Raw genomic sequence first — 13,198 nt, 5'->3', positions numbered from 1 at the left:
GTTTCTAATTGTTCCTCACACTACATTTTTGAACTCTTTAACATAAGACTAATAGAAATGGATCAGATTAAAAATAAATTAAAGGTTTATTTATATTAATGCCCCTGAAACTACAGTCAAATCTCACATTGCCCCTCCAAACCTAAAGTCGCCCACTTACCTCGCTTGACGGTGATTTGGTAACCCACTTTACCCTCTACTATCAACTCCATCCAAAAGTCTATTAACTATGATGACGTGTATTGAGGCCCAAAAAATCAAGGGTTGGGCCCAAATAAATTCCCGGCCCAGTACGACACCTTATTAAGAAGAAACCCGATGAGGGGCATGCGAAATTCTTCATGCACGCTTGCACGAGCCACGATCACGTGCCATGCCAAATAAATATGCAATTTATCACGCTAAGAATTAAAATGAGCCTATAAAAGGCATTGGCTCTACAAGCTCATGCTAATTATTTTGTCAAGCATTATGTCTCCTTTCAAAGATGACAAAATTCAAGCACGCCAAGCAACATGCCATGCCAAGCAGGAAATCATTATTTCACACATAGCCACGCTACAAGCTTAAGTGGGCCCAAGCCACGCAAATGCTCGGGGCTTGCTGAGTGGGTTGTGGTATGGATGGTAACAAGCTTTCATAAGGCCCATTGATGAGCCGAGAAATGGAAGTTTTGGGTTTCTTGGGAGCCCAAAACTCAAGCCCATTTCTTGAGCCCAAATATGTGGGTAAGCATAAAAGAGAGAGAAAAGGAAGCCCAATACTCTAGAAAAATTAGCCCTTCACCTTAATAAAATAGCCCATCACTTTAGGAAATTAGCCCATCCCCTTAATGGGCTAATCCATCACCTTAGGGAGGCCAAAGTAACCAAGGAAAATATCTGCCATCTCTCCAGCACTTAGCTGGAAACAAAAACAACGACAAAACCAAAGCTACCCATGTGAGTGGACTGCTGGGAGCCTCTAGCACATGGCCAAAGACAAATCCCAACACAAGCCATCCAAAAAACCAAAGGATACTTGAGCAAAACACCATTCAGACCAGCGCCCTTACTGTTTGGGCCCAAATTTGCCACGCCAAAAACAAAAGCCCACACCATCTCCTAGGCCGCTCGTATCAGACGACCTCAAGCCCATCAGCACGACCCAGCCCATTAAACGAGTGGACAGGCCAAGAACACCTGGCCCAAAACGTTAAGAGGCCTGGGAACAGTGGAAATCAGAAAGCAACTTGGGCCTTGGATGAACTAGAATGGGGCTCAAAACGCAAACTAAACCTAGTTGATCTTTTAAAAACAATCCCACGTGATCCCTGACTAAGAAAAGTCAACAAAATCGGCTGAAATCAAGATTGAACAGGAGCAGGTATGAAAGAAGAACGTTTCTGAAAAAACTCTGTTGCCAGGAGACCAAGCCCCGTTTTGTTTATTCGGAAGATATCCTTCTGCACCAAAGAAGGCGCCATTTTCAAAGGATAAGCACACACTGTTTCTATGAAAAGGAGATAAAGCGGGAACAGGGAGTTGTTCAAAAACTGGGAACTTGCCATCGCAAGCTTCAGACTCTTGCAAAAGCAGTTGGGATGGAAGAACAGTATGGCATCCCATCAAAACGCAGGGAAATGATCACTTCAAGAAACTAATTGATAAGTGCTCGCATGCCAGAAAATGGATAGAACCCCTGTTTGTTTTAAATTAAAAATTAAAAAAAGATCTTTTGATTACTTGCCGCCCACTTTCAAAAGAACATTTCATATATATATATATAAGAGGGGGTGAACAGAGAAAAAAACAACCAACCAACTCAACCAAAACCCAGTCAAAAGACAAATACTCAAAATGATCACTTGATCACGAGAACTCCAAGCTAAGTCCAACAGACCCATAGTCTGAAGCATCTTAATTTCAAAAGCTTTTTTCAACAAGCTTGCAGAATCATCCTGTTTTTCTCCCAGCAAAGACAGCTGAACCACTGTTTCTGATTTGAATTCCAGTCCACAGATCAACAATAACGAAGTCTCTCTCTCGTTACAAATTTGGTTCAGCAGAGCCAAGGCAAGCAGAGTTTTGAGTTTTCTCAAATATGAAAACCTCAACAAATTTATGAAGAGCCCTGACTAAGCAGCACAGGTATTACAGCCCATTTCCAGCTCGAGTCCAGCCACTTCTGCCCCTTTCAGACTGGAGAAGTCCCAGTTCTGCCCATCCAAAAGCCTTCCAGGGTTCGAAATAGATTAAAGCTCTGCCAAACTCAAGCTTTGGTATCGATTTGCAGCTGAAACCTAGCAGTTGAAGTTGTTAAAAGTCCAGTCCAGCACAGGCGTACCCAGTCCAGCCCAGAACAGAGGCAACTATCCAGACAGAAATGGAAGCACAGCCCTCTTCTTGTCCTTGTATAGTCAGTTTTCCCTTTTTGAGTCTTGTAAAAGGGAGTTCTGCCTGAAATTGGTTCAATCTGTCTTCTTTCATTCTGGCCAGAACTACCGGTTTTCGTACTGAGAAAAATTGTAAAAGTCCTTACCAGTCTAAGGGATAGAAAAGAACTTACTTGGGAGATATTCCTCACCCAAATTCACAATCGCTTGTTCAAAATCAATAGCTTGGGGCGCAAGTTATTTTTACTCTCAAATCTGTTGGAATTGAAAAATTGCTAACAGTGGCACGCTCGACACACAAAGAAAGTTAATTTATAGACCAACCATGGTCTTTAAATTAATGGGGAACTTTACCCTACCATTACAGGTACACAAAAAGGGGTGAACAATTTGGCACGCCCAGTGGGACTTCTCAGTATATACACCCTGCAGTATTTTGAAAGTATATGTATATTGGAAGTTCTAGCCAGAACCCATATCGCACAATGGAACGAGACCAAGCAGCTTTCCAAGAAGGGCCAGACTCAGAAGAAAGCGACGCTAGACAATCAGCTCATGGCAGTACAGGAAGCAGACGTTCCAGAACTGGTTCCAGGAGGCTGAACCAAATACAGGAAGCCGTGTTCCGACAAGAGGCTACAACACAAAGGAGTCAGGAGTCTTTGAACAATATAACAGCCATGATGCAGTGGCAAGTTAACAGGCAGTTCAGAAAAGACCGCGAGGCCGCTATGGCCAGAATTCCAAATCCTGACGCCATAGTTCAGCAGTTGGACCTTCCCTACGGTCCTCCACCAGGACTGGCATGGCCATATCAAGAGAATCCTCTTATTGCACAGATAGCTGGAGTACCGGGACCCGAAGAAATCCAACCTGGACAGAGGGGTGGAGCCCTTCTCGCCCAAGAACATGAGGCCCCAGTCAGGCCGGAAGGACCTGCACCAGTTCAGGTTCCCCAGAATCAGCCAGAACCTCCTGCGCCGCAACCTGTGGCCCCGCGAGATCAACCACTGCCACTTCTGCCTGAGGCGCCAGCTGTGCCACCCTACAGACCAAGAAGAATGGACCCCAATCCATTTCCTCCACTAGCAAGGGGCAGGAGAGGCAGAGGGGGAATTAACCCTTTTGCCAACAATGACAGGAACAGACCAGGGGCAAATTGGAGAAACCATCTGGAGATTGAAGAAGAGGAAGAACACAGGGAGGAAGCTCTACCCCGACCATACAGAATAGAGCACAGGTTTGATCATGATCAGCCAGAACAGGGATGAAATCCACGTCCTGTCAATGCTTTGAATGACATGGGGGCACTACAGAGAATGATCAGAGAAATGATGGAGCTGGAGGCCAGGAGAGGAGAAAGGCCTACCTACAGAAAGCCGTACCCGGCTTACATAGACCAGATACCTTTACCTGCAGGTTTCAAAGTACCAAACTTCACCTTATTTAACGGAGAAGATCCTCATGCTTCGTCGATTGAGCACATAGGCAGATTTTCTGTCCAGTGCATAGCTATAGAGAATAATCCTCTGTTAAAGCTAAGGCTTTTTGGGAATTCTCTCTCTGGACAGGCTTTCACCTGGTATACCAGTCTGCCAGCCAATTCTGTGCAGACCTGGGAGCAAATGGAAAACATTTTTCATGACTATTATTTCAGGATCCAGCCAGAAGTCACCATCAGCGATCTTGCTGCTCTCAAGCAAAGCGAAGACGAACCTGCTCAGGACTTCATAGCCAGATTTAGAAAGCTCAAGATGAAATGCCGAATCCCTATGGAAGAAAGGCACTTCATTCAGATGGCTCAAACCCTCCCTTAAGATTTCTTTGAGGAAAAGATTCGATGGGATGCTATTCGGAGATCTGGCAGAACTGGCAGACAAAGCATCCAAATATGAAGAACTGCTAAGGGAGGAACAACAGAAGAGGAACTCTTCCAAAGGTACATACTACAAGTCCCCTTCTTCTTCAATCCATTTGATTGAGGTAGAGTCAGAAGAGGACACGGAAGGCTCGGAGGAAAGAGAGGTTGCAGTGGCAGAAATGGCTAAGTTAAAACATCCTATTAGCTGCAAAGCTCTTACAAAGCCACCAAAGGACCAGAGGCCGCCACCATTCACAGGAGGATTTGTTCCAAACAAACCAACACAGAACAAGGTCTACTCTTTCGATCTAACTAAGGTTGATGCTTTGTTTGATGAGATGCTGGCGCAAAAGGCAATAGAGACGCCCCATAAGCTGCCTAAACCAGAAGAGCTTAAGGGCAGGCAGTATTGCAGATGGCACAACTCTTGGAATCACTCCACCAACAGTTGTGTCGTTTTCAGAGATGTCATACAAGAAGGAATAACTGCAGGGAGATTGAAGCTGGCAGAAAAACCTCCCTCAGTTACGACAGATCCTTTTCCCCAGCCCCAAGTTAACATGGTCAACCTGAATTGGCCAGAACGAAGAAAAAATGCCAGTTCCAGCAGGAGTAGAAGAACTGCAAAGGAGGACTTCCAAAGGCCAAAGGCGACCATCTCGGCTGGAATAGTATTATGCAGTAAATGCAAGTGCGAAAGTGAGTTAGAAGTGACTCTGGAGAGGCAGAACCAGGCCACACACAGCGTGTTTGACCGGATTGGAACATCGCACCAGCAAGGCCTAGCTCCGATTCCTCCCGGAAACAGAGTCAGACGAAGGGATTATCTTAGGCCAGATCAGAACAACAGAAGAATGCCAGAGCAGCCTAAGGCGGAGATACCAATTAGGATGCCGGGAAATGACAAGCCCTTAGCAACTATCATAGAGGGAAGATGGTATTCCGTTGGAAAAAGCGGCATACCAACCTTGGAATTAACCAGAACTCAGAAAAGAAGAGTTCAGAGGCAATATTCCACCTTCCTTAGAAACATGAAAGATGTGCAGGTGTTGACAGAGCCAAATTCTGCCAAGGGAAGAGAAAATCCAGAAGCAATTCCTCAGTCAGAACAGACAAAACATAAGTCCCAAAAGCTAATAAAGACAGAATCCTTCATCTGTTCAACCTCATCCCCAGCCGATCAACCCAAACTTCAACAAGTACAAGAAGGGCCAGAACCTATTCCAGAAGAAGAATAACAAGGCTGGACTGAAGAAAACGAGGAGGAACAGTTGGACTATGAGCCATCTGCAGATGATCAAGCTGGTTTCCTCGAAACAGGAGAACAAGGAGACTGGACAGAGGAGATGGAATACGATGGGGGATTAGATGAAGAAACCGAAGCTTTTGGGGCAGAATTGGAGAACTTGTTGCAAGGTGATCTTGGCATTAACATGGTATTTATCCTATCAGAGAGATTCAGGGCAGCAGAAGGACAAGGAAGCACTCTAGAGGGAGACGTACTCTCGCAAGAAGGCTTCGAGTGCAGACTGACGGAAGTAGAAGGAGCGCCAGAACAGCAAGTGCCTGCTGCCGGAACAGGCGGAACCACCATGAAACCTGTTGCAGAACAGCTTTGTTTCTCCAAACTGACCGGGGAAATGGCCAATCACCTCAGGCCTCTATTCATAATTGCAAACTTTGGAGGCATTCCTATTTCCAAGGTAATGGTAGATGGAGGCGCAGCCATTAACCTTTTACCATACAGACTGTTGAGTAAAATGGGCAGAATAGAAAAGGATCTAATTCCAACACGTCTGATCGTCACCAACTTTGCCGGGGGCATCACTAAGACTCATGGAATTTTGGACGTGGATGTCATTGTTGGAACCAAAAAGCTGAAAATTGCATTCTTTGTGGTGGACACTACTTCTACTACCTACAATGCATTGCTCGGAAGAGACTGGATTCACCAAAGCCTCTGCGTTCCTTCTACTCTGCATCAGCAGCTAGCTCTTTGGCATGAAGAAGGTTACATGGAGATAGTAGAGGCCGATCCACGGCCATTTCTGCCTTCTGCCATGTGTTTTGAGGCAAGATACTATCACGATGACCTTGGTCCTTTCACTTTCTTTGGAGTCAACCAGAACGGCCGCCCTCATGGTGTCACGGCCCAAAGGCTCATTGAAGACGGTCTGGCCAGTTCTCTAGAAGACTGGAATAGGCCTTTTGTTCTGAACCTCCAGAACTCCGATGTTTAGTCCCAATCAACAGGAAAAGGATCGAGCTGCAACAATCCGATCCATTACGAAAAGATTGTTGATATACTGGGAAGAAAAGAAACTCATTGTGCAGAATCCAGCCATTAATATGGCAAAATTCACGCATGAGAGCATCGAAGAACAGGAAGAGAGTTTACAGGAGGAAATATTGGACTTTGCACCATCAGCACTAGATGATTCCTTACCAGAAGTGGAAGATCCATTACAGGAGATTAATCTAGGGACAGAAGAGGATCCAAGACCCACTTTCATTAGTGCACTATTGGAAGAACCGCTCAAAAACGAAATCATCGCACTTTTGCATGATTTTAAAGACTGTTTTGCTTGGCATTATCACGAGATGCCAGGATTAGACAGGAAACTGGTAGAGCACAAGCTGCCTATCAAAGAAGGCTACCTTCCAGTTAAACAGGCCAGAAGGAGAATGTCCATGGAGACAGAACTAAAAGTCAAAGAAGAGATAGAAAGGTTGCTCAAGGCAGGATTCATCAGGCCGCCCATTTACACTGATTGGTTAGCCAATATTGTGCCAGTTCTGAAAAGGAAAACAGGGGCAGTTAGGATCTGTGTGGATTACAGAAATCTGAATGAAGCATCCCCCAAGGATGAATATCCTATGCCTATGGCAGATATGCTAGTGGATGGAGCTGCCCAGAACCAGATGCTATCTTTCATGGACGGCAACGCAGGGTATAACCAGATCATGGTAGCAGAAGAAGATATCCACAAAACAGCTTTCATGTGTCCAGGGCACATAGGTGCTTTTGAATACACTGTAATGCCTTTTGGCTTACGAAATGCAGGAGCCACTTATCAAAGAGCAATGAATTCTGTTTTCCATGATATGATAGGACATTCTCTAGAAGTATATATAGATGATGTGATAATTAAATCCAAGGAAGCTGAAAGTCATGTGTCGGATCTGAGAAAGGCATTCCAGAGAATGAGACAGCATAAATTGAAAATGAATCCTAAAAAATGTATTTTTGGAGTGCAGGCAGGAAACTTCTTGGGTTTTTTGGTCCATCAAAAAGGCATAGAAGTCGATAAAAATAAAGCAAAGTCCATCATAGAAGCTCAACCACCTCGAAACAAGAAGGAGCTGCAAAGTCTTATGGGAAAAATTAACTTCCTAAGAAGATTCATATCCAATTCCGCGGGAAAGATTCAGCCCTTTTCTTCCTTGTTAAGGCTAAAACAGGAACAGATTTTCAAATGGGAGGAACAGCACCAACAGGCTTTTGAAGAAATTAAACACTATCTGTCAAATCCACCAGTTCTGTCCCCACCAAAGAAGGGCAGACCGCTCAAACTCTATGTGTCTGCGTCAGGAACATCTATTGGAAGTCTGTTAGCCCAAGACAACAACGAAGGGAAGGAGCAAGCGGTATACTATCTGAGCAGAACTCTGACAGAAGTAGAAAGAAATTATTCTGTGATCGAAAGGCTTTGTCTGGCTTTATATTTCACTGCTATAAAACTCAGACACTACATGCTGCCATTTACCATTTATATCATTGCCAAGACAGACCTAATCAAATATATGCTAACAAGGCCAATGCTAAGAGGCAGAATTGGGAAATGGACTCTGGCTCTGACAGAATTTGCTTTCAGATATGTCCCTCAGAAAGCTGTCAAGGGACAAGCTGTAGCAGACTTCCTAGCCGATCATCCAGGAGAAGAAATTGAAAATATGGACTCTTTGGATATAGCAAATGTAGATCTATTGACAAGAGCTCATGTTTGCCTTAATAATCCCATTTATTCGATTCATCTCACACCATGGAAGTTGTATTTTGACGGATCAAAAACTGACTTAACCTCCGGAGCAGGAATTGTTCTAGAGGAACCTTTGGGAATCAGACATTGTTATTCTTTTCAGCTGGATTTCCAATGCACCAACAATAGGGCCGAATACGAAGCTCTAATCATTGGCCTCGAAATATTGGTAGAACTCGGAGTCCAGTCTGTAGAGATCCTGGGAGATTCTATGCTTGTTTTAAAACAGATTGCTGGAGAATACAAATGTTTGAACCCTGCCTTAGCTGTCTATTTAGTAGCAGCTAGGAATCTGTTGATAGAATTCAGGGAAGCCACTTGGGAACACATCCCAAGAGAAGAGAACTTTGCAGCCAATGAACTGGCTCAAATAGCTACAGGAATACAACTCCCGGAAGATTGTGTGCAAAGGATTATCAGGGTAGGAAAGAAAAGTCTGCCATCTGTTCTGACCAGAGGAATGGAGGTAGATGTCAATTCTGCCATAATCACTGAAGATGATTGGAGAACTCCCATCATAAACTACTTGCAGTATCCAATTCTGCCTTCTGAAAAGAAAGTCAGAATCATGGCTTCAAACTATATTATGTGGAATGAAGATCTGGTCCGAAAAAGCAAGGATGAGATATTGCTAAGATGCTTGGGAAAGAAAGAATACATGAAGGTCATGGGAGAAACCCACGAAGGGATATGTGGAGCACATCAAGGTGGAAGGAAAATGTGTTGGCTAATCAGAAGGTATGGTTATTTCTGGCCAACCATGATGAAAGATTGCATTAATTATTCCAAGGGATGTGAAGCTTGTCAAAGACATGGACCAATCCAGCAGGTTCCCTCGGTTCCCATGAATCCAGTAGTCAAGCCATGGCCATTCAGAGGATGGGCAATGGACCTCATTGGCAAGATTTATCCAGCCAGCAGCCAACAGCATTGTTTCATCATTGTAGCAACAGATTATTTTACCAAATGGGTAGAAGCTAAGCCTGTTAAGTCTACCACGTCTCAAGAAATCATCACTTTCATAGAGGAACAGATCATACAGAGATTTGGTATTCCAGAATCAATCACTACCGACAGGGGATCTTCTTTCATATCTGGAGACATGTTAAACATGGCAGAAGCATTCAAATTTAAGCTGCTCCAATCCACTCCTTATTATGCTCAAGCCAATGGACAGGCAGAATCAAGTAACAAAGTGATAATCAATATTATTAGAAAAATACTTGAGAAAAATCTGTTGTTAATATTATGTTAACTCGCAATTGTACGGGGCAATTAATAGTATAGCAAGACAAGTACGAGGTCGTACCCACGAAGACTGAGAAGTTAAAACTAGTTATGTACTTAGATTACCAAATTCAAGAAAGTAGGAGGTTATGTCTAAAACAAAATTTAAAACAAGAGTGGTTGTGATTGTTGAACAAAAGAAGCAAAATGAAATTGCAAACAAAAACAAGTAAACAAATGTAACAAAGAGTGGTTTTAAGAGTAGGAAAACAGATTTTGAGACTAGGGCATTCGAATCACCATAACAATTCAATTCTGGGTTATAAAGATTCAAGTAACAAGTCTAATTCAGATTCAAAGATTGATTCTAGCTAAAGTATGATTAGGCCATGGTGTTTGGTCCTAACCTTGTGTTCCTAATTCCCTAATTTGATCATTTGTTGTCTAACCTAAAATTAAGCATTAGGAACCCATTAAGCATAGAAGAACATTTTTAACAACCAAGTATGTATCTAATCCCTGTTGTCGAATGTCCATACATACTCTTCCTATTCATAGTTCAATTCGAATTAAAGCATGGTGTATACTCTTAATTCAAACCAAGATAGTTAACAAACAAGTTCTAATGGTGATCAATCATTCAAACAAGCATGTTAACTTATAAGCATAATGAATAAGAACATGAATCATGAATCAAACTTGAAACTCCAAACTTATAAACCCAGAATATTCATGTTAGGTTACATCGAAGCCCTAGTTATGGATTTAGCTACTCATAATGGAAAAGAGACTTGAACAGAAATGAGAAAACATAATGAATGCAATAAGAGTAGAAAAACCCTTTTTCTGAAGTTCTTGTGGTGTCCAAGGCTTCTCCAAGTGCTTCTCCACTTCTAATGCTTCTCCAAGAGCTTCCCCACTTCTAGAAAGATGTATGAAGGATATGGAGGTGATTTGGGATGAGTTTGAGTGAGTGGTGATGGCTAAGGAAGATGAAATTCGTAGGGAAATGGAAGAGAGGTTTGCTGGAGTTGTTTTGGTGATTGTTGGAGTGTTTGGGATTTTGAGAGTGTTTGAGGATGGCTGGAGTGAATTGTGGGGTTGTGAATCCCAGGATTTGTTGTGTCTTGAATGTGGAATGGATGTGGAATTTATAGGGAGAGGGGAGTGATAAATCTGAATTCAATATGGCTAATGCATTCAACACTTGCATTATAAAATCTAAATTGGTTGATGCACTTCACTAATGCATACAACACTTGCATTATAAAATCTGAATTGGTTGATGCACTTCACCAATAAATCCCACCAGCAGCCCTAGCTCATCTTCATGTCACCATGACCAATCTTCCAACCAGAAACAATAGCTCATGCCTAGCTCACCATGACCAAGCTTCCAACCAGCTCATCCTGAGGTCAGCATGACCAGCAACTTCAAGGGCTTACAACTTGGGCTTCTCTTAAGCAAATGACGACTTGAAGATGTCCATTGTGAAGTTCAGAATGTGTCTGATCCAACCACACAAGTATTGGCCCAATCCAAGCTCGGATGAAGAAGATAAGTCCGAAATGAAATTCTAACTCAGTTTGCTCGCTGACAAAAATCCATCCTGAGCATGGATCTGTGTTTGCTAGGTGACGGACTCCAGATTTATCCAATGGGGCTGAATTTTGGATATGTTATAGTACACACCCATTGGAACAACATTCATGAAGAATGCGGCATCATCCGAGCTGCGTAGGTTGCTGAAACAGATCTTGCAATGTGACCCACGAAACTGGACTGGCAAGAGGCTGTAGGAAAAATGAGTTTGTCTTTAAGCTCTTCTTCCATTCATCCAAATTAGGCCTTAACATGCTTGAATTGCATGAAATATGCTCTCTACAAAACACACAAAGGGAGGGAAATAACTTAGAATTATAGGAACTAAGCAAAAGAAGTAAGTAAATTGGGCATGTATATGTATGAAATTATGAGCTTAACAAAATCCAAAGCAATGGCATGAGAAACTGTCAGAAACATTGTGGGCGTACAGAACTTCAAAAAGGGAAGCAACTGGCATGACTCCGTATGCCTTAACTTATGGACACGATGCAATTCTGCCTATGGAAATTGCAGTTCAATCCCTCAGAATTGCTCATCAACACGAACTAGTGGGAGAAGACTACAACCAGACCATGTTGTTAGAACTGGAAGGGTTGGATGCAAGTAGGATTGATACCCTCAACAAACTCTTAGCAGGAAAACAGGCTGTGTCAAGAGCGTACAACAAGAGAGTTAAAAATAAGAGTTTTGAAGAAGGAGAGATAGTCTGGAAAGCAGTTCTGCCCTTCGGGACACATATAGCTGGTTATGGAAAGTGGTTACCAACTTGGGAAGGCCCTTTTATAATTAACCAAGTCTTGGGATTAGGAGCATACAAACTACAGGATCGAGAAGGAGAAGTTCATGTTGCGCCAATCAATGGCAAATGGTTAAAGAAATTCTATCCAACTATGTGGGATTCACAGGCTGTGCAGACAGATCCTGGGATAGAAAGACAACAACTTGAAACTGTTGTTTGATTTTGTTTTAAGATTTAATTCTGTATTAGTATAATCTTTTATTTCAGTTTATCAAGAGAAATCAAAATTCCAAAAAATAAATAAACTTTCATTTTCAAATAGTCACTTTGGTGACTCAACCAGTTCATTACAATTCCAAAATCTGAATTTTAAAATCCTAGTTTTCTAAGGGTTTCCTGCAGACTCGTCTTCTTAATCGAAAGCTCCTTCTGAAGCAGTACTCCCTGGTGGATTGAAGCCTCTGCAACTTCCAAAGCTGGCCTGGAGGCTGAAACCATGGTCTGCACAAGGAAGGTGGCCTTAGTCTTGGAGCTCAGTCCAGCACCCAGTTTGCGCTGTACCTCCCTGCGTTCTGCCAGCTGCTTTTGAAGCTCCTCAATCTGCTTCTCCAGCCTATCTGCAGTAGCCTTGGCCTCTTTGTACCCCGTGACCATCTGATCCAGTTCTGCCTTCTGCTTTGCATAATCAGCCAAGTTGGCGTCATGAGTTGCCTTGCAGAGTTCAGAAGTCTCGAAGGTAGGTTTGAGATCCTCGTAGCGATCGTGAAGGTTAAGCACATCTCTGGCCAGGTTCAGACTTATCTCAAGAATTGGCTTAGGAGCCATGTTCTGCCTGTGCAGCAGGTCCAGATCTTTTATCAGTTGCTCTACAGCTTCCCTATTTTCCTCCAGTTCCAGCTCAGTAGATTGCCAGACCTTCACCCTCTCCATGGCCTCATCCACTGCTTTGAATTTGGTCTTGTTAGGGGTAGAACTGAGTTTCTCCAGCCTATCCAGTTGGGCGTCCAAGTCCATAGCCTCGAATTCAGCCAATTCTGGGTCTGCAAAGGAGGCGGTGATGGTTGAAACAGCACGGGATTGGACAGGCATATGCAAAATCAAAATTGTGGATTAGAAAAAGGCAGAAATAAAAGAAAAATTTATGACATGATGAATACTTACAGCTGCGAGAACCGGCTTTAAAGGGCTAATAACCACTGCCACGGCTCCTGCAATTCCGGGCACTTCCACCTGAAAAGAATAAGATGTAAAAGAAAACAAGAACAGGATAAAGCGCGAAGGATGGACAGAAATAAAAGGACAAAGACTTACCATGGCTTCAGAAACAGTAGCAGTTAAGTCTGCTTCAGAT

At 43.1% G+C, this 13,198-nt stretch overlaps 1 protein-coding gene across 1 annotated transcript; it reads right to left on the bottom strand.

Moving 5' to 3' along the window:
- Nucleotides 1-12,216: 12,216 nt before the first annotated feature.
- On the bottom strand, nt 12,217-12,936 carry LOC148297768 (uncharacterized). Its single transcript, XM_088246406.1, has one exon. The coding sequence runs from the start codon at nt 12,934-12,936 to the stop codon at nt 12,217-12,219; it is 720 nt and encodes a 239-aa protein (XP_088102532.1).
- Between the last annotated feature and the right edge of the window lie 262 nt (nt 12,937-13,198).

The sequence above is a fragment of the Prunus avium genome, chromosome 1, assembly GCF_965620075.1.
Source record: "Prunus avium chromosome 1, drPruAviu1.hap1.1, whole genome shotgun sequence".
NCBI lineage: Eukaryota > Viridiplantae > Streptophyta > Magnoliopsida > Rosales > Rosaceae > Prunus > Prunus avium.
The sequence above is the reverse complement of the archived record's forward strand: the minus strand, read 5'-3'. Positions and strand labels throughout refer to the sequence as shown.